Consider the following 21,252-nt stretch of genomic DNA (forward strand, 5'->3'; position numbering starts at 1 on the left):
CCACCGGTTTCCAGTTGAGCCTGTGCTCAGGGAAATGTTCGATTTCAAAGTCAGGCCTCCTGGCCCTATTGCAGGGCATCGCCATTTACTTCAAACAGCTGGCGCACTTGCCAAATGTGACCGAGGAACCCCTTCCTATGTGCCGTGTGCATGTTTGTAATGCCCTTGCAGATTAATGTATGTTTTTGCACTGCGCGTGCGGTGCAATATACAACCAAAAACAGCAACAGAAACTGCCTGTGCCATTCCCTGAGACACCGCGCCATGAAGACTCCTCCCAGAATTGCAGGAGCGGTGCAAATGCAGTGCAGTGCTCCACAGTCCCAAAGTGGGCCCAGCACTACTGGCATGAGGCCTTTTTTTTCTCTCCAGAACTTGTTGACATTGCTCTGTAAAACCTCCCCATAACACTCACCAGCTCCTATAAAGAGTGCTGATGGAAGGGCAGAGAGTGCCCCCCTTAATCGCCACCCGGGCCAGCATCACCATGGTCGATCAGACCTTCTTGAAACCTGATCATCCACTTGTAGCATTTCCTATGAAGAGTCCCTGCTGTTACTCAAGTAGGACTGCAGCGGCCTCGGTCCCTTTGTGCAGAGGTGGCCGTATTCAGCCGTGGAAAGTGGTTGCCCATGACCACCTCTCCATTGGATGACCACTTGACAAGGACTTGATGGACCTTGGCATTCAAGGACTAGTAGTGTGCACTATGACTAGGCCATGAAGTAGCTTACGTGCGCACTCCTGCAGAAGGGAGGCTAGCCCAGGAACCTTGACCAAATGCAGGGGGTGCCTGCAAGTGACCAGTCGCGCCTAGGGTCTTCAGCCAGTCCGGACCCTGCCAATGCCATTCCAGTGCCTCACCTGCGAGACCCAGCGGAACGGCAAGACTTTGAATGCTGGCTTGATCTGGCAGATTTCTGCAGGGCCCAGAGAGAGTGTCCCATTGCCCCCCAGCCTGCCAAGAGTGCCCAGTGAAGGTGTACAGGCAGGCCCTGGTCCACGCTAAAGGGGAAACCACTGGGCGATCCTATGTGCCCTCAGAAAAAGGGTTCCTACAGAGTATCACTGAGCTATTTCCCTCCAGAGGCTAGCGGCACCCATGGACTAGATGGTGATCCTCAGTAATCACACCCCTTCTAGGACACCTCTAGAGAAAAAGGCGTTGGCGCAGCACCCCCCCGACCCCCACTTGTACTGCGCAGGCGTGGGAGTCGATGACCAGCAATACCGATCACCTGTCTGACTCACACGTTGTTTGGAAAATTCAGTGATTAGGAGATCTCAAAAGCACATGCTCTAAGACTTCCGAACCCACCCGCCCCCACCCCCCGGCCCCCGCCTTTAGTGCAACCAAAGGTTCTATCTACATTTAACAACAGTACAGCATTTCAGCCCTTACGCCCTTACGGGATTACATGTTGCAATGTGCTCTCATCGGCCCGTATCCCCCTGGCCCCCTGAGAGCTTTACTACATAATAATAATAAATGAGACAAGGGAAGCTTCCAGAACCGCTGCCCAGACTATTTATGCAGCCTGCTTAGACCACTGCCCTCAAGATCTGAGGATAACTTCCTGCTTGTTTTTTTTGCAGTTAATGTGTGGCATCACCTTTTAGTTTGTGTTATCTGGACTCAGGTGTTCCAGCTGCAAGTCCTGAACCATTGGGCTGACGCCACTGACCAGAAGCGGCACCCGTAGTCGCTACGCATCTTTTCCTACCCCCGTCCTTCGTGGGTGCACCAACCACGCGTCACCGAATGCCCTTGAAATGATCAATGTCATGATTTGGAATCACACATTGTTACGGGGAAAAAAATCAGACACTCATACTCTGGTATTGTTTTTGTATCATGCTTTATTTAATTAAAATATTTATTTTCACAAATAATTTATTTACATTTCTTCATTTCCCATTATTTAAAAAAACAAAAAAAAAACAAATACAAACAAAAAATGAGAGCCCCCTCCCCCTTTTTCTTGAAAATCCTGAAACGGGCAGGAAGTTTGGTGGAAGAGTGTCTGATTTTGGCAAATATTAGAATCTGGATTGGGGTAGGGGGAGAGGAGGCCATGGACAATGGCGTCGGTCCTGCTGAGGAGCTTATCAATAGAGCCCTGCGTACTAAGGGGTGTGATGTAATTCGCTGGCCCATGAGGGAGGGCTGTTGGTCGTTTTTTTAGGAGGGGTGGGCGCAGGTAGCGTGCTCACCTTTCTTTTTGCTACATTAGGGCTTGCTTGAAGGGGATCCAGTGTTGCCCGATTACAGAAACTGTACTGTGTGGCTGGCGCAAATTAACAGTGCTGCGCTAAATTACACATATGCGTTATTTTGATCAAGTGATGCTAAATTGCACAGGGCAGTCTTACAGGTTAGTGGTAAACTGCACCCCTGACCATGATCTACTTGTCATCTGTGTGCTTGTTCTTTGAATGTTTAGTCAATGTTAGAACAGACCATCAACGCATACAAGAAAAGAAAGAACCGGCCCTAACAGACGGAACATATCACGCAATGCAACTTTGCGCATGCCCAATAGGCCCTGTACAACTCAGCTCCAAGGGAGCAAAATAACACAGAAATGCAATTTAGCGCAGAAATGTTAATTTGACCCACGCAGCGTGTGTAATCTACCCCTGGGGGTTTAGGAGATGGTCGAAATGGCTCTTTTTCCTTCTGAAGATGGTAGGTGCAGGAATATTTCAGAGTTTTCCGTTTAGGGCTTCAAGCAACAACTTTAGTTATATTGAGACTAGGGGAAAATGGGATGTGCAGTAGAATACATGTATTCCCTCTATGGCCCCACTGGATTCTGCCATTTATCAGTGCAATGCATCTACTACTTGAGGTGCAGACAGAAGCTGTTGGAATGGAAGCTCTCACAGGGGACTGCCCATTGTAGCCTGAGAGAGTCAGAGGTGCAGACAGAAGCTGTAGGAATGGAAGCTGTCACAGGGACTGCCGATTTTAGCTTGAGAGAGTCTGAGGTGCAGACAGAAGCTGTAGGAATGGAAGCTGTCACAGGGACTGCCGATTTTAGCTTGAGAGAGTCTGAGGTGCAGACAGAAGCTGTAGGAATGGAAGCTGTCACAGGGACTGCCGATTTTAGCTTGAGAGAGTCTGAGGTGCAGACAGAAGCTGTAGGAATGGAAGCTGTCACAGGGACTGCCGATTTTAGCTTGAGAGAGTCTGAGGTGCAGACAGAAGCTGTAGGAATGGAAGCTGTTACAGGGACTGCCGATTTTAGCTTGAGAGAGTCTGAGGTACAGACAGAAACTGTAACATTGGAAGCTCTCGCAGGGGGCTGCCACATTTTTTGCTTGAGAGAGTCTGGGGTGCGGACAGAAGCTGTAGGAATGGAAGCTCTCACAGAGACTGCCGATTTTAGCTTGAGAGAGTCTGAGAGTCTAAGGTGCGGACAGAAGCTGTAGGAATGGAAGCTCTCACAGGGCACCGCCAATTTTACAGAAAGAAGCTGTAGGAATGGAAGCTCTCACGGGGCACTGCCAATTTTGCAGACAGAAGCTGCAGGAATGGACGCTCTCACAGGGGACTGTCAATTTTAGCTTGAGAGAGTCTGAGGTACAGACAGAAGCTGTAACATTGGAAGCTCTCGCAGGGGGCTGCCAAATTATTTGCCGGAGAGAGTCTGGGGTGCGGAGAGAAGCTGCAGGAATGGATGTTCTCATAGAGGACTGCCACGTGTAGCTTGAGAGAGTCTGAGGTGAAGACAGAAGCTGAAGGAATGGAAGGTTTCACAGGAGACTGCCCATGTTTAGCTTGAGAGTCCTAGGTACAGACAGAAGCAGCAGGAATGGAAGATCTCACAGGGGCTGGCGATTTTAGCCTGAGAGAGTCTGTGGTACAGACAGAAGCTGTAACATTGGAAGCTCTTGCAGGAGGCTGCCACATTTTTTGCTTGAGTGAGTCTGGGGTGCAGACAGAAGCTGTAGGAATGGAAGCTCTCACAGAGACTGCCGATTTTAGCTTGAGAGAGTCTGAGAGTCTGAGGTGCAGACAGAAGCTGTAGGAATGGAAGCTCTCACAGGGGACTGCCCATTTTAGCTTCAGAGAGTCTGAGGTGCAGACAGAAGCTGTAGGAATGGAAGCTCTCACAGGGGCTGGCGATTTTAGCCTGAGAGAGTCTGAGGTGCAGACAGAAGCTGTAGGGATGGAAACTCTCACAGGGCACCACCAATTTTACAGACAGAAGCTGTAGGAATGGAAGCTCTCACAGGGGACTGCCAAGTGTAGCTTGAGAGAGTTTGAGGTGCAGACAGAAGCTGTAGGAATGGAAGATTTCACAGGAGACTGCCCATGTGTAGCTTGAGAGTCTGAGGTGCGGACAGAAGCTGTAGGAATGGAAGATCTCACAGGGCACCACCAATTTTACAGACAGAAGCTCTAGGAATGGAAGCTCTCACAGGAGACTGCCCATGTTTAGCTTGAAAGTGTGAGGTGCAGTGTTTAGCTTGAAAGTGTGAGGCGCAGACCGACGCTTTAGGGATGGAGGCTCTTTCCAGGGACTACCCATTTTTTTTTTAGAGTCCAAGCAATGAACTAAAGTCCTGCTCTGAGTCTGCCGTCAGTGTTTCTCGCCATAGAAAAAAAAACATCTCTAAAGGTCGTGGAGCTATCACAGCAACATTTTGCATTGCCTGAGACTGGTCAGTGCAGTTTGCATTCCTTTAAATAAAATACAGGTCAGCCCCTCGTGCTGGCATTTCAGGGGGTTTCCTTGCATCTGGCTGTTTGTGATGCCGCTTGGTAGGGATGCCACATAGTAGTCCCTTGGAAACGATTGTACAATGGGGAATTCCAATGACTAGGTCTGGCTAGTGTTTCTGTTGTCATGCTGTAGCTAACCTGTGGGTCTCTGCTGCTTGGTCATTATGAAGTGAATGGGCTGGGGGAGACCACCACTACTTGTTACCTATTCCAGATCTTCCCCAAGGAATCCCCAATCCCATTTACTTGCCCTTTTTTCTTTGCATCTGTGACACTTCTGGTGGCCGCAGGGCGCACTTTAAAGTGACCACACTGTCAAACCTGACACTTTCTAAAAGTGCCTCCTAGAAAGAGGAAGCGAAGAACACCTACCCATAGGGGCCAGTTGACAAAAAGCTGCTACCAGGATACAGAGACGAAAGGGTTAATTGTATTCTGCATTGCAGGAGGAGGGGCGGCTCTGAAGGCAAGGGGCTCGTGGCCAGCCCCGTTTGTTCACAAAGCCAACTTCTAAACTATATGCACTGACCCCAAGTATCTGTGTGGGTGGTGGGCTGGGGACCGGCACTCCCGCCATGCTAGCGCAGCATTGCCGGTGACTGCTCCAGAAGACCAATCCCTGGCAATGCACTTTTTACATTTCCACCCTTATTTTAGAGGAGAAAATGTAATTAAAAAAACAATAGAAACGATTGACCTTTTGCATGCACATTTCTATTTTGGGCAGTGAAATGCAGGTGCAGGGCTCTGGGGAGACCACTTTCTGATTGTTACTTCCTCTTGCTCCGATGGCCAGCGATAGAGCAGGCCAAGGGCATGGGAGAGCGCCATGGGGAGAGTGCATGGTGGAGTGCATCTGCAAGAATGGGGGATCCCCCCCAGATTGAGACTTCTACTCACCGGCACTCCACATCACCCACATTTTGCATTGCAGTGGTCTGTTCAGATCTGTGCAGGATGTCACACTTTTATGTACTTGCCTACATGCACAATGCATGCTTACTTCCCACTTATGTCTAAACATGGTAGAATTAAGTGGGGAAGGTTTTTCTGTGAATGTGGGGCATAACGTTGTAGGATGAGAAGGGGGGTGTGGATAAGAACCCATTGCTTTATTGCTGTGTGCTTCAATTGGTGGGGGTGGTGTGTGCGAGGTGCTGTCAGCAGTGACATTTGTATCATGTGTACCATAGCCAGCAGTGATGGGTCAAGTGGGAGGGAGGCACAGGAACAACGCCCTCAGTACAAAACAGGAGGAACTGGGCCCAGAGTGAGTCAGGTGGTGTGCGGAGGGGCGAACATCCTGAGCGGTCATCGCCTTTCCAGATCCTTCAAGATGCATTGGTAACTTGCACACAGCTTAGACACCAGCACCCCTCATGACTGGAAACCCCCATCCATCTCAAGTCAACTTGATCTGAAGACCTAGGGTGTGCCTAAGAATTCATGGAAATGTTCAGGCATAAGGAGGTGTATAGAGCACCCTTCAGCAAGGTGGAGGGCCCCCAGAGACAATGAACCCAAATGATGTTGGTGCTGTGTTGGGGTGGGAACCCTAGCATGCCCTATCTGTGGAATGCGTATCGCAATGGTCAACACAATCTATGTGAGAAGTGAAGAACATTGAAGGGTTGGGAGACTGTGTTTTATTGTCAGTTGGTTACTTCAACCGAACATTGTCAAGACCATACAGTACAATTTGCAAACACCCCAACAAGCCGTTGTTCAGCCTCCACTGTCCATTTTCCAGCTCCTCCCCCTAAACAATAATTGGCAAGGGCTTCACATCCACCACTGTCAGTGGAACTGCATTGGCATTAGTCAAGACTCTTTGTCAACCACTGTGAAGGCGCCTGTACTGATCATTGCCAAGGCCCTCCATTTCCCATTGCCAAGACCATTCTCCATTCAATACTGTCAAGAAACCCATTGATCAATGTTCAACGCCCCCATTGACAGTTTTGAAGACACCAACTGGACACTGACAATGCCCCTACTGGCCATTATGGAGAGCCCCCTTGTTCATTGTTAAATCCTGCCTTTTCGTTGACCATTGCTAAGATCAGTGCATTGACCTCTGTCCAGGCCCAATTATCAGTTCATTCTCAATCCCCTGACATTGTTTTTTGTTGTGGAGCATGTTGCTCATTGCTGAGTAAGCCTGACTGGTGACTTTCTATTAGCCATAGTCAAAGCAATCCATTAGCCATTCTTAAGGATTTCTATTTTGGCACTGACAAGACCCTCTCACTGACCATTGCCGAATTTTCCCCAAGGTGTATTGTCAAGAGCCTCCCTTTGACCACTGAAAGGCCCTCTCACTAACCAGTGTCAATGCTATAAGCGAACACTGGCATGGCCTGAACGGATCATTGTCAAATCCCACCATTGCGCAGACCCCTCCACTGACCATTGGTGAGGCCCTGCCATTTACCCTGTCGTGGCATCCTACACACTTTTGTGGAGTCACTGCAGAGGGCCCCCTTTCACAATTGTTGAGGCACCCCAAGTTGACCAAATCAAGGCCTCTCAATGACCATTGCCAAGACCCCACCATTTAACAATGCCACATAAAGATAAACATGGTGAAGGCCCCTCAATGGCCACTGCCTAAGCCCTCCTGAACATAGTTATCGAGGCACCACCATGGACCATGACGAGGTCTCTCGTTGACAACTGTCGAGTCTGCCCCATTGACCACTGTCAAGGCACACTCAATGGTCATTGGCAATGCCCCGCATTGTCCGTTGTTCAGTCCCTGGACTCCTCTTATTGACAGTCTCTTATTTCCTCGATTAGTTGACGTGTGCAGATCCTTTGCCCCAACTGAACCTTGCAGCGGAACCATGGAAAATTCTCATATGAAGTATGTCTAAAAAAATGTGCTAAGCCCACGTGTTTATAAACATTCGGATGAGAATGGTGGGGTCGCTTGCCAATATGGCAGGGGACCCTCTTCTGCACGGAGGGGGAAGCCCCAGCATTTCGACCCAGAGGAAAACATTTGGACATCTTCAAAGTCATTGTCTTAGGGACATCCTTGGCTCCCGCCACCACCGCTGGAGGTTGCTGCGTCTTTCACGCGCCATTAGATTTGGTAGCATGGCGCAAGTTTTGTTTTGAAATTCTGCAGTTTTGTTGGGTGGGAGAATGTTTCCTGTTATTTTCCACATCGGCGGTTCATCGTCGTCGACTAAAGGCGCTGCGTCTTCGATTCCGGGCCTGTCTCGTCTTGACTCCTGGATGCCATGCTCCGGTGGACCGATGTGGAAAGCTACAGGTGGTCGTAGGCCCCCGTAGAGGTGGGGCCAGCCCCTGCCCTTGCGGTGGAGCTGTAGTAGTAGGGGGACGCTGGAGATGGGGAAGAGAGGAACACAGTGTTGTTAGGGGAAACGGTTCTTGTTTCTTGCTGGGTCTCATCTCAAGTTAATAAGTTTCACATTGTTTGGGCGCAGCCATCAACCATTAACCTGGCTATAAACCTGTGCGAAAGGAGCCTCTTCCTCCTTCCCATTAACCCAGCCTGGCCCTGACCTCACGCTTCACTGGGATATCTTGCTTGGGGCTTTGGGGGCCAGCATGCAGGCTTGAGGTCGTGTATTAATGGCGTTGAGGTCCAACCACCACTCATCTCACGGCCTCAAGGGCTTTGGTGGAGTGCAAGTGACTTGTGGAGGCATCCGGGGATTATATTGGCCATAAAAGAATGTGTCTAGATCGATTTTTTTCCTTCCACTATCTAGCACTTTCCGCATATGTTCTAGGACTGGATTTTGTGTTTAAAAATATACAGGCTCTAGAATATGTTGGGATGGTTGATTAGTGGGGCACAATGGGAAACGCCATTCACGCATTTGTGCTCTGCCAGTGTTTCAGGAATCCGGTCTGAGGCCTTTTGATGAGACTTGAACTCCAAAAAGTAATTGTGCCAGAAGCGTTCTGTACTTGGGGAATAATGGAGGTGCCCCAACAAGCTTCTCCCACTCAAAGACAGTGGGATCCAGTCAGAGTCACTCAAGTGTTGGGCCAGTGAAAGAACGCTAGGACTGCGGAGTAATCAGTCTCATGCCAGGTTGCCCCGGAAGACCAGTTGCACTAGGCAAGAGTTCTTGACTCTTCCTAAGTTCTAGCTATCGTTTGGAGGAACTGACCTGCTAGAAAACCTCATTATTTTCTTGCAGAGCAGTTCACATCTCTGGACCTCGACTGCAAAACCACACTTGGATTGTAGTAACTAATCCTGTCCTTGACGGTAAAGCAAGTCCTGAACATCCCTCTGTCAAAGAGTGTGGAGTCCAGGGATGGCTCGTCCATAATGAGCAAAGCGACAGAGTCGCTCCAGCTCAGTGTGAACAGTGAGCGCACCGTGGCTACTTTCTGAGCTTGCTTAACCCGTATGCATGTATGAGTGTCTGAATGAGTGCGTGCCTGATGTATGGGTGCGTGAGTGAATGAGCTTGGGAATGTTGTTTTGTTTGTGCGCTTGCGTTTGTGCTGTGCTGCAGGGTTTTGGCAGGTGCTCGGACGGGGGGCTTTGGCATTGGTATTTTTAAGGGTATCCACTCAATATATCTAAAACATTTCAGAGTGGACCGTAATACCGAAAACTACGGCAATCATTAAATAAATAAATAAAGGGTAAAGGAGTAAAGGTGTTAAAATGGGTCAGGATGGGGTTAGGGTGGCTTTATGAGGGTAAATAAACATGAGGTATGGAGGGAGACCCCCGAAATAAAAAATACCATCTGTATGCGATGAAATTTACCACTCTGTAATTGTGGTCAGTAAAATCACATATAACCTTTTTAATGGCCATCTATAAATAAGCAAGCATGATAAATGTTATTACTGGCTAGACTGACATTTTGGGGCATCCAGTGGAGCTATTTCTTTGGCATGACATTTTTTACTGGGTATTTATGATAAAGAAAGCATGGTAAGTGTTATTGCATCTGGCTAGAATAGCATTTTGGTGCAGCCAGTCTACCTATTTCTTACTTTGGCATGGCATTTTCTTTACAAATCATATGATAAAACAAGCATGATATGTCTTATTAAATAGCTAGACTGGTATTTTGGTGTACCTAATCTACCTATTTCTTTGGCATTGCCTTTTTTACTGCGGGTGATAAAGCAATCATGATATGCGTTATTACGTGGCTATACTGGCACTTTGGTCCAGCCAGGCTAGCTATTTCTTTGACAAGGCATTCTTTACTCGTCATCTATGAGAGAGTAATGATGATAAGTGTTATTACATCAGGCTAGACTGGCAATTTTGTGCAGCCAGTCTAGCTATTCCTTACTTTAGCAGTGTTGCAGTCATTTTGGACATGTTTTTGTATTGTGGCATGGCATTTTTAATGGCAAAACCAAGAGTAGTATGTTCCTACCTCGGGATGCTGCTATAAATTGGTAGAACCAGCGTGGACACGTTTTCTTATAGTATCATTAAAGGCATTGTGCGCAAAACAAACATTAGTATGTCCTTATTTGGGAATGCTGGCCTATATTAGCGCAGCCAGCAAGGAAATATATGGGCAGACATATTCAGGGTGAACATGTTTTTTATACTGGCATATATTGTGGGCAAAGGTATCATGAACGTGTGTTGGGAATCGCTCCTGTGCACTGTTGGTGCCTTGCATCTATTGAATTTTTTAATGAGTTACCCTAAAAGACCAACTGAAAACTGTTTGGCTTTTCAACCAATTTAAACCGTTACTCACAAAATGTTCATGGGGGAGAAGAACCGCCCTGAACCTCCCTTGTTTGGTTTGGGCTACCTTTCTGCACTCATGGGAAATGGGAACACCCCTCCAATTAAAAAGTTCACCAGCTGCCACTAGTGGGTGCCTGGGTTGGTGGGGCGGAAAAGTGCCCTCCCACCAACCAACATGGATTCCTCTGTGACAGGGGCATGTTTAGACCTTTAAATAAAGTGGAATGCTGGTTAGAACCTCTGCTTTCAACATAGCTGCCAAGTGTCCCCATGCCACCTGGCGCTTCTTCAGCTAGCCTTGGCTTTCAACATCACTTTGCATTCTGGGATAGTAAGGGGTGAGAAAGAGGACAAGCCCTGGGGAGCATGGACTGCAGAGGATGCAGAAAGGGAAAAGGCAAGACAGAGCAGAAACTGTTGAATGGGGAGAGGGCTAACTTTCAACCCCCTGTGAGTACCCACCATGTACAGCGCCCCATTGATTCTCAGCCTGGTTCACGCTTTATAAATCCCAGACATACATCCATGCAAGGGTGGGCAGGACCTGCTGATAAGAGTAAGGCAAAGACAGCAACAGCAGCGACTGCCGGTAACAGAGGGGGCAACAAGAGTGAGAGCAAGAATTGCTGAGAAGAGAGAGGAGGGGAAACATCACGAGTAGGGGGTCCTCAAGTGGGGATTCACATTTTGTAGAATTTCTTAGACTCACTTACTCAGCAATGAGGAACCAGGGAACCTCCAGGCCTCGCCGTATGCAGAGTAGGGCCCATGACTGTAGGCGTTTCCGGAGTAATCACTTCCTGCTAACAAAAAGCAAAATGTGCCGTGAGTAATAACTTGCAATCAATACAGGAGACCAAAAACAAAGAGAAATGGTGAGCCTCAACTACCTGGAAGACCAAAAAGCAAGAGGTTTATTGACACCCACCCTCCAAAGACACGGAAACCCCTCAGTAGTTGACTTAACTAAGCCGGTTCCTTGCAACTTATTAGGGAACAAGGGTGCTGATCCCTGCCATAGTACCCTTAACCTCCTAACAGTATGGTGAGGCCCATCCTGGTACTCTTAACCTTCTAGAGGTATTGTGTGCCCAGCCACAATGTCCTTAGCCTGCTACAGGTACTGTGAGCCTTGCTATGATGCCCTTAACCTCTTAGAAGTATAGTGAGCTCCACACTGTGTCCTCTTAACCTTATAGAGGTATGGTGAGCTCTGCTATAATGCCCTTACCCTGCTAGAGGTATGTTGAGCCTTATAATGTCCTCTTTGACTTTGGAGGTATGGTGAGCCCTACCTTGGTACACTTAACCTCCTAAAGGTATGCGGAGTCCCGCCATAATGCCCTTTGCCTGCTAGAAATACGGTGAGCATTGCTATGATGGCCTTAACATCCTAGAGGTATGGTCAACTCTTCCTTGGTACTCTTAAACTCCTAGAGGTATGGTGCACCCATACCCTCGTACTCTTAACCTCCTAGAGGTACAGTGAGCCATGCCATGATGCCTTTAACATCCTAGAGGTATGGTGAGTTCTGCCCTGGTACCCTTAACCTCTTAGAGGTACAGTGAGCCCCTCCATGCTGGAGGTACAGTGAGCCATGCCATGATGCCCTTAACATCCTAGAGGTATGCTGAGTTCTGCCCTGGTACCCTTAACCTCTTAGAGATATAGTGAGCCCTACTCTATTACCCTGCCATGATGCCCTTAACCACTTGGACGTCTAGTGAGCCCTGAAATTAAACCTTTGCCCTCCTGGGGATATGGTGAGTACTGCTCTGGTTCCATTTGCCTTTGAGAGGTATGTAAATCCCCACCATGCGACATGCGTCCCTTAACCTCCTAGAGCTATGATGAGTGCTGCCCTGATACCCTTGACCTCCTACGATATGATAAGCTCCGCCCTTAAGCTCTTAGAGCAATGGAGTGGGGGGGGGCGCATGACGCCCCTAACTCCTAGAGGTACTGTGAGCATTGTTCTGGTACCCTTAATTTCCTAAAGCAGGAGTCTGAAGCATGTGGCTTTCCAGATATTTTGGAATACGATTCGCATGAACCCTCTCCATTGACTTGGTTCGCTAGGGCTGATGGGATTCGTAGTCCAATGTATCTGGAGAGCCAAATGTAGCAGACCCGTGCCCTAGGCTGTTCATAAAAGAGAAGGCTTAGTGAGCTCTGCCCTGGAGATCTATAAACTGCCATAGCACTTAACTGATAGGTATTTTGCCTATTTTTGACTACAATTTATGAAGGCCAATGGAGAAAAAACCAACGCGTTGGAAAAGGTTCACATTTCGTCGTCATTAGAGAGTATGGAGATGTTACTTGGCGAAGAAAGACAAAGCAAATGTATCAGACATTCCCATTGTATGCTGAGTGCAGTTAAAGGAAATGCGCTCTAATTATTCTCCAAGTACAATCATGAAACTCGGAATAAAGCGCGCCATGTCTTTTTCTTGGAGGCCGGAAAGCCTTTATTCTCAAAACTCCCTCTACCTACTATAGAGCCTCAGGCCCTGAACAAAGGGCAACTCTGACCTTCTCATGGATGCTGAGTGCCACCATCAACTACAAGGTAAATGATCCCCGGCCCACAATGGGAGCAGTCTCGCTGCGACCCCCTTTGCATCACTACCTTAGCAGACACTCATGCGATAAGCCACGGTGGGTCCCTGCAGTATTTGGAGAAAATAACCTGCTTTTCACGTATTTTCTTTCAAATGTATTTCTGTTTGTGCCTGGCGGCCTCTGGGAATTTGGGTGGATTTTCTGATTAACTTGGCTCTACGGAGCGGAGTTTATTAGGAGGGGGCAACCCATGGAAACGTTGTCTCTAAAAATGTTAATGCCAGCGCTTTCAAGGAAATGGCCTTGATTAAAAAAGACAGGGTTCACTTAACAGTTGCCTGCCCCAGAGAGGTTTTTCAGAAGCTGAATGAACTAAGTGTTCATTTTCACCTGGGAGTGAAAGGAGAAGAGGCGGGGTTGAGTGGGGGACGGGGGACGGGGGGGGCAGACATGTAGGGCATTCTATAATGAGAAACTACTTCGCATAAGTGTTGTAGAAATACTTTGGTACTAAGATAACTTTTGAAACAGAAACTCAACTATGGTCATGCTGCTGGAAGCCCTGTGCATGTGGTTGCTGTGCAGCCAGAGAATCGCAGACTGTAATCCGCTACATGTTTTCATTTTTAGTTTTAACTATTAGGTGGTGCTAAAGCGCCCCCTTATAAGCCGAAACTATTACATTAGAGTACAGTAGGGATAAATGGCATATGAGGGCGGACACCAAGCTTGTAGGTGTTGTTTGGTTATTTACCCACCCGTTGACTGCCAATGGCCATGGTAATCCCTGTGGCCATTCCCACCCACTTCCTACCCCTCCCCACCCAAAACACACCTTGCATCCTACTTGACATCCCTTTGAGCAACTTTATCAAGCCTTACCATCATATGTGCCTGCAAGTGTTTTTTCAAAGTAGTTTTTTGAGAGTGAATGACTTAATTGGAGCTGTAAACCCCTATTGGTGTAATAAAAATGTTTTAGCCAGGTATGCCACTCATTTTTTAAGCACTCTGTGTGTCCTTCACTGAAGTCCTGTTAAAAAAAAGTGTTGGCAAAGTCAAGAGTTTTGGCTTGTGTATTAGCAGTAGGCCTTTGCCAGGCACTGCTACCATATGCCCAGCTACTGGCAACATTTTACAACTGCTACCATTGACGGCCAGTTAATACCACTACTGCAGTGCCTGGTAAATGCGTTTCCCATGCCTACACTAAAGCCAGACTGGCAACTGTTGGCATTGCCGATGCGTGTTTCCTGTGGTTTTGAGGAGATGCTGGCACTGGCATACTGTGCCTACAGCTGGTTTTGAGAGCATGTGCCCTTTTGATGCTACCATTCCAAGAAGCCGCTAAACGTCCATCGTGCAAAACTGCTGGGTGGGCTCGGGGTGACGATCATAAAATCAAAAAACATGTTTTTTTTTTAATTTGCTCATTTTCAGGAGAGGGTTTGGCGACAGTGACCAAACGTTGAAAAAGCCTAAATGCAAGACTCGTTTGAGTTCGCTTCAGGCTCGGACTGGCCCATAGGGCAAAGAGGGCAATGCCCGAACCAAACACGCAAAATGCTAGCGTGGGACAGTTTTTTGGGTCAAAGTGGGCCACTTTTCTGGCCCATGTGGGCCAGTTTGGTAAGTTACTTCACTACGCGACTAGTAGTTTTGATCAGTGTTACTGAATGAATATTCTTTACAATCTACAATTTGCATCACATTTTATCAAAAACCTACCCCTTGGGTACTACTCAAATAGTCTGCCACAAAAGGAATGAATTGCAATGTGCAACTGTGGGTCACTTTTTCATTTGTGCCCGAAACAATTCTATGCCCCAGTCCGACCCGGCTTGCTTTTTCCTTGGAAAGGAGTGGGACAGCACACCTTAAGAATGCAGTGAGAATGGGAAGGGCCTGCCCTCAGGTAAGGGCATTCCTGCAGATGCCAAGCGGCAGAGGTTCACGCAGATGGACTTCTCACCAGGCGGCAACATCTGGACTCCCTGGAAGACTCCTTTGGTTCTCAGATCTGATGCACACAAAGGCTGCCTGACACTTGCTTTAGAAGTGTTTGTGTTGGGATCCCTCGCAGCTGGGAGGATTCCCCACCCCTCTCCCCCCAGTAGAGATGCCAGTGAGGAGGTCCTCCCTTTAGGAAATGCAATGCATGGTAGAGAGGAGGGTCACTGGTTGACACTCTATGAGCTGATTGGATGCCTGCCCTCCGGATGCAAATCACGGCCACTGAAAATGGCGCTGCTCATTGAATGGAAATGTCACGCGCGCTAGAGTGGCTTTGGGCAGCGCATGGCGGTTTCGCTACCCGTGGGAATGTGTTGATTTGCTAGCACCCTGATGCCAGAGATGGGGGAAAGCCCTCCACCAGGGGTCATCTATCCATGGGGAGGCGCCACTGCCTGGCCCATGGACATAGCGCAGAAACCCTATTGTTGGATATTGTCATGTCCAGTCTATGGAAAGTCCTCCTGCTCCTGAGATTTTTGCGAATCTGCCCGGGAAAGACAACGATTGCAGCACTCTCCTTGCAGTCATGCCTTGCCGGAGACCATCCATAGCACTGGCTATGGATACCTTAAGGGCGGCAGTGCAGGACCCAACCTCTGTGGGTGCAATCCTTGCCAAGAAACTCCCTATTCCCTGTATTCTCCCCAAAAGCGGAATGTTGGGCCTATCTAGAGCCTGTTTCCTCCCAAAGTGCCAAGAGGTCCTGCTGATGCATCACAGCCAGCCCCCCCAGGCCCCATACCTGAGGTGCATTGACAGACCCCATTCTATTTGAAGTAGTGTTTTCCTGGTATTGCCCTCAGCCCCCCCTTTGCCGCATGCTCTGTTTGCACCAGCAACGTTGCTGACCTGCATCCTGCCAGCAATCCCTCTCCCTAGTGTGGTGTGCCCTATCACCCTTTAACCTTCCCTTTGCTCGATGCACAATGCAGGCAAAATCCCCCTAACACCTCATCTCCTCTCCTCCCACCATCACCCAGCTCACCCTGGAGTGTGGGGAGGCCATCAGTTATTTTTATTTTAAAATTTGTTTATTGGCATTTTCCAACAACATCGATTACACAACTTCAAATGTGCCTTACGTGGATGCAATTTCAATGCATTTCAACTTAACATTAACATTTAACAAACAACAATAACTGTCTCCTTGACTTGTTCGTATGTCGCGGTATCTCTTGTCCGGGGGGGTGGGGGGGCAGGGGGGAATGTTCAGATCGTACTAGGGGGGCATGCTGGAGTGTGGGGAGGCCATCATGGCCAGCCAAGCCACCTCCTCTCCCTCCCTTATGACACCCCCCACCTCTGACCTGCCTCATGTGCCCTTTGCCCGCAGCCTCGCCCACAGACTGCACCGCCACATCACACAGAGTATGCAGGGATGCTGCAGACGTGCCATCTGGGGAGTGCGGTATTCGGCAGTTAGCCGTCGGTGAAGTTGGGCTACACAGAGCTAGTAGATCCCACAGCTTTGAGGTAGTTTTTTGCAGCCTGTGTTTCGGAGTGACTGTTTAAGGGGTTGTGGTATCACCTGAAAGTCCTGCAAAGGCCCTGGGTCTGGGCAAATGGACCCCAGGCTGCACCCTTGGCTTTCTCGCTGTGTAGACCCTCAGCCTCTGGACTGGAAGATCACACCGCCTTCTCATGCACCAAACCGACTCGCTGTGCAGTTTAGCTGCAGACCAGTCAGAGACCCCCCAATGCCTAGAGTGTTTAGGGGGGAGCATTCTGAACTGCACGATTCAGTGAAATGATCCATATTTCATATTCGAAGCCTATCATTCCGATTGCTTTAAGAACATTTATAAGGTTGCTCTTCTATCTTTTATGAGACACAGTTGTGATCAAATATGTGCATTCTTTTTTTGTAAATAAAATATTCTCTTTTTTGTTAAACCTACTAAGAGTCATTGACTTTTGTTCGTTGGTGGCGTACGGCTTTTATGCATGTTTGTTACGGCACGCCCCATTTTCATTTATTTGTACAGAGGAGAGGAAGGGCGAAACACAACTTGCATTTCCACCACCTTCCTTCCCCTTCACCATACAAATGCCCGAGCATTTGCGCCGGCATGCATTTTCATGCCGGGGCAAATGCTAAGTATCCTTAAAAAGTCTGCTGGCTTTTTTGAACCAGCATAAGCAGGCGGACTCCACAGGGGTCCCTTGTAAACACTGCCTGCCATGCTTGTATGGAAGGCAGCGTGTGCAATTAAACGCTGCCTGCCATGCTTTTACAATTACAATTAAATGCCGCCTAACATTCCTTAATGGCAGGCAGCATTTAATTGTCATTCTAAATGCTGCCTGGCATGCAGCGTTTGGTACAATGGCCAAAATTTGGCAGTGGGGAGTCGCCTGCATGTATGTCTACATGTAATGGCTCCCCAACGCCAAATAACACAGCGGAGCAAAATTAGCTCCATTGCATTTATTGAGGTTGCGTGTATCTGGAATGCATAAACCTGATCACACCCAGCTTCCATTCAGCCTGAGCATTCGGCCTCACTACCAACTGGTGAAGCAATTGTTCTTGGAAATGCCTTGGCTGTCTTTATTTCATTGGTTGCCTACACTCAGGGTTCCATAGTTCATAAGGAGGACCGCAGGGTCGGACTGGAGCATCAAATTGACTTGGGCGCCAATGTAAAAGTGTCCCACAGTCAGAAATGGCAATTTGTTGCTTTTGTGACAAGACTTTTTAAATAGTACGCAAGTTGGAATTGTTCTGTTGAATGCACTACGAATTGTGCATTTTAAAGAATATCTGTTCATTAAGTGCCAAGGGCGAGTATGCTCGTCCTTTCTGCATAGACTTGCATAATAGCCTGGCACTTAACGGGTTAAGGCTGATCAAACCTACTAGCTAACTCATCAAAGTGTCCTGCCTTTCCCAAAAAACTGGCCCACTGTGACCAAAAAGCTGGCCCACACTAGCATGTTGGGCCCACATTCCTGGCAGTCCCAGCCTGCATATGCTAGTGCCACAATCATGCACGCTGGCATTGCACTGGGGCCTTATCATGTGCACTTACCCCGCGGTCAGTGTCTAACTTGCCCACCAGGCATTGGAGTTCTGATTGTCTCGGGCTCAGCCTTGTGCTGCGCACGGGCTTATTCGGAAAGGAAGCGTAGCAACATACCGCCACAAGCACCCTCATCCAGTCCTGGGAGTGCAGCTAATTTCACTTTGCATTCTGGGACCTGTAGCTGTGGGTTTTCCATAATAACTATGCCAAAAGGATGGGCATCCCCTTCATCGCGGACATAGGGGAAGCTACTGAAACAAAGTACAAAGGGATTATGTCACGCGGAACTCTGTAAATAGTTTTATTTCATAATGTATAGTAGGCTTCTAATGTTTGGTTGAGAGATTGTCATGGTCAAAGCAACATGGGGACAAACATATGTTTAATTTTTGATTTTTATTCACATGTTAAGCATAGAAAAATATATCAATCTAGATGCTCTGACTATAATTTATATAAAACATCAGATATTAGTTAAAAAGCAGAAGACATCATGGAAACCAATTCCTGAAATCTAACAGTACAACCCTATTGTGTGATCTATGCCGATGTTAGGCAACCAAGGGACAGAACTCCCCGCACGTGATCCAAGGTTCACGAGGAATGAGGCTGTAGCTCTCTAAAGCATGTAATAACATATCCCACACATTTAAAGAAAATCAAACAGATCTAAAAAAAACATTGAAGTGCATTGAGTATAAAGTGCATTGAAATGAATCAATAAAAGTGCATTGGGTCTAAGGTGCATGTCGTGCAAAGCAAAGAGTGGATCTAGGTGCGCCTTACGACATGTGATGTGCTAACTTGGCAACTCTGCTAGATGTCGTAAAAGAATGGAACGAGTCTGTACATTACCTGGGTTTTCACAAACTAAGTGGACCTGAATCTTGTGCTTATTACCAACTGGAGAAGGGAGTGTGACCATTTCAACCGTGGGGGGGAGGCAATGACCATATCAGTTTTTTTAAATCATTGTTTAAAATGTACAGCCACCGCTGATTGCAGAATGTCAGATGCATAAATGCCAAGTGCCAATGTGCCAGTGGCTACACTTTTAGACAATTGTTGGGTTTCAGCCAACACCACTTTGCATTGTGGGACATGCAGTTGCGTGTTCCTTATCATAGCTATGAATGCAGGGCCGGATGAGGATGTGTCAGGGCTCATGGAAGCCCATTTCAACATGATGTTGGGGGTGCTTCAATTACAATGGAGATAGAGGAAAGCAGCGAGGGGTTAATAGATGCTGATTATCACCGGGACAGGCAGCTGGCGAGGAGATGAAACTCTAAATGTCCACCAAAAAGCTATTTAGCACCTGGCTGATAAAGAGCGTTTATGCAGCCGAAAACAAGGTTAGATGCAAAGAGGTGATAATAACGTTGCTGGGTACTGTAAGAGGCCGAGGTGACAGCCTGGGTACAGCAGCAAAGACAACCTGCAGTGTGCGTGCCGTAAAGCACACATTTAATGTCCTGTTTTAAAGAAGATGTTGCTGTATCACAAGACTTCCAACACGGGGGCAGCTCCTGGGGCTATGCTGAGGCTTGGGCCCAATACAACCAAGAAGTATGAAAGGCCCTGGTGCCGGCCCTGTATGACTGTACAAGTGGCATAATGTAACACGCTTTTATCTAAAAAGTCAGGACTGTTTGAAGGTCTCACACTCAACTTTGTGGCTGCGGAGAAGGATGTCAGATATTCTGCAACTCGTGTATTTTAATTTCTGATTCCTTTTTATTTTTGTATGAATATTATTATTTGTTCTATTATAAATGCCATCTTGCCAATACTGGAGGGCAAAGAGACGGGACATAAACACTAGACTGATTGAAAAGCACACACATGACAAGGTGAGATCTCGGAAAACAGAGCAGGGAAACTCAAAGCTCAGGGGCAACGTGCTCACCTTGGAAGCAAGACGACATGGAGCAACTTAGGTTTGATCCCCGGGTCCGTGCTTAGAAATCTCTGGGTATTATATGTCCTATCATAAAGTTATCTCCCCCCCCCCGACACACACATCCTGAAACAAAGCCAACTGTCCTCATTGGCTGGTCTTTAAAAGACACATACCGGCAAACAACACAACGCTGCTGCGAAAGTATTGGCCGTGAGCCAGAACTATGTAGCTTCACTAGTTGAAAGAAGCCACCTTCCAGAATTGAAAGTTAAAACCTGGACTGGACTAGCATGCCCTGATTAGAGTGGAATATTGACTTATTTGGTAGTTGGTGGTAGAGTGCTGCCTATGAGCCAGAGCTCTGCATTTTAAGAGAGTTTTTCTTTATCCAGAATGCATCCCTCACACTGCACACGCCATACACCTATATTTTTCCTTCACTAGATGACGCAAAACTAAAAATGAAACGTATGCTTTATTATGAAATGCAACATCTAAAGAACTTAAAAAGTAGCAACCAACGTGCCATCGTGTGAATGACATTCATACAGAATGTATTTGACCACTTCCTTGTACCGCGGTGCTGTGCTTCGGGCGCATACTTGCCACCATGACCCGTTCCAATCTGTAGGTGCTTATACAGTCCTGTTTTTTTCTTTGCATTCTGGGACTTGTAGTCCGAATTTTATGACGTGTAAAGTGGAACTACAAGTCCCAGAATACAAAGAAATAACCAGGGCTGGTTAAGCACCTACAAATATAGGTGTAGGTAATGGTAATGTTGGCAATTATGCTTCAGCAGGCCAATGAAGGACGCATGCGGGGCACTGTTCCATCTATGAGTAGACTTGTGTGGTCTTCTAGCCCTCCAATTATTGACCTACAGAGGGAGAACGACACATGCCCCCCTGCTGGCCTTCTGGGCACACCACAGGCTGCCCACACTTCCTGTGCAATGCAAACCTGCTTAAAAGCATTATTAGCTTGCCTGAAGAACGTTGTGGGTATGCAATACACTTTAAGCGCTTCTACTACTTAAACAGTGGGCTTTGTAGACACCATCTTTGCAAACCGACCATCTATTTTTATTAAAAAGTCTTGATTCCACCACCACAGGGGCGGCACAGGTGCGACCTAGCCACAACATGATTTTTCAGCCACAAGGAATTGTGTGTATATATTTACCGTCCTCGGTGCTTTACCCTCACCCAGTCTTGCACACAATATGAGTGCGGGCTCATCCCGTCAAACAGGAGACACGTGACCCGAAGACTATCGCATTAGTAA

General features: G+C 47.6%; 1 protein-coding gene across 6 annotated transcripts in view; it reads right to left on the bottom strand.

Annotated features, from left to right (window-relative positions):
* Positions 1-1,850: 1,850 nt before the first annotated feature.
* Positions 1,851-21,252, bottom strand: part of PAX8 (paired box 8) — a 104,575-nt gene continuing 85,173 nt past the window's right edge. For 4 of the 6 annotated variants that reach the window (XM_069619025.1, XM_069619024.1, XM_069619023.1 and 1 more), the window contains 2 exons: positions 11,168-11,257; positions 1,851-8,083 (listed from right to left, as the gene is read on the bottom strand). In XM_069619025.1, the coding sequence (XP_069475126.1) occupies positions 8,007-8,083; positions 11,168-11,257 (167 nt within the window). In that variant the 3' untranslated portion in view covers positions 1,851-8,006. The remainder of the gene's footprint in view (positions 8,084-11,167; positions 11,258-21,252) is intronic. The other 2 variants (XM_069619028.1, XM_069619027.1) reach the window with 1 other exon arrangement.

This window comes from Ambystoma mexicanum, chromosome 10 (genome assembly GCF_040938575.1).
Source record: "Ambystoma mexicanum isolate Mex_15411 chromosome 10, UKY_AmexF1_1, whole genome shotgun sequence".
Taxonomy (NCBI): Eukaryota; Metazoa; Chordata; class Amphibia; order Caudata; family Ambystomatidae; genus Ambystoma; species Ambystoma mexicanum.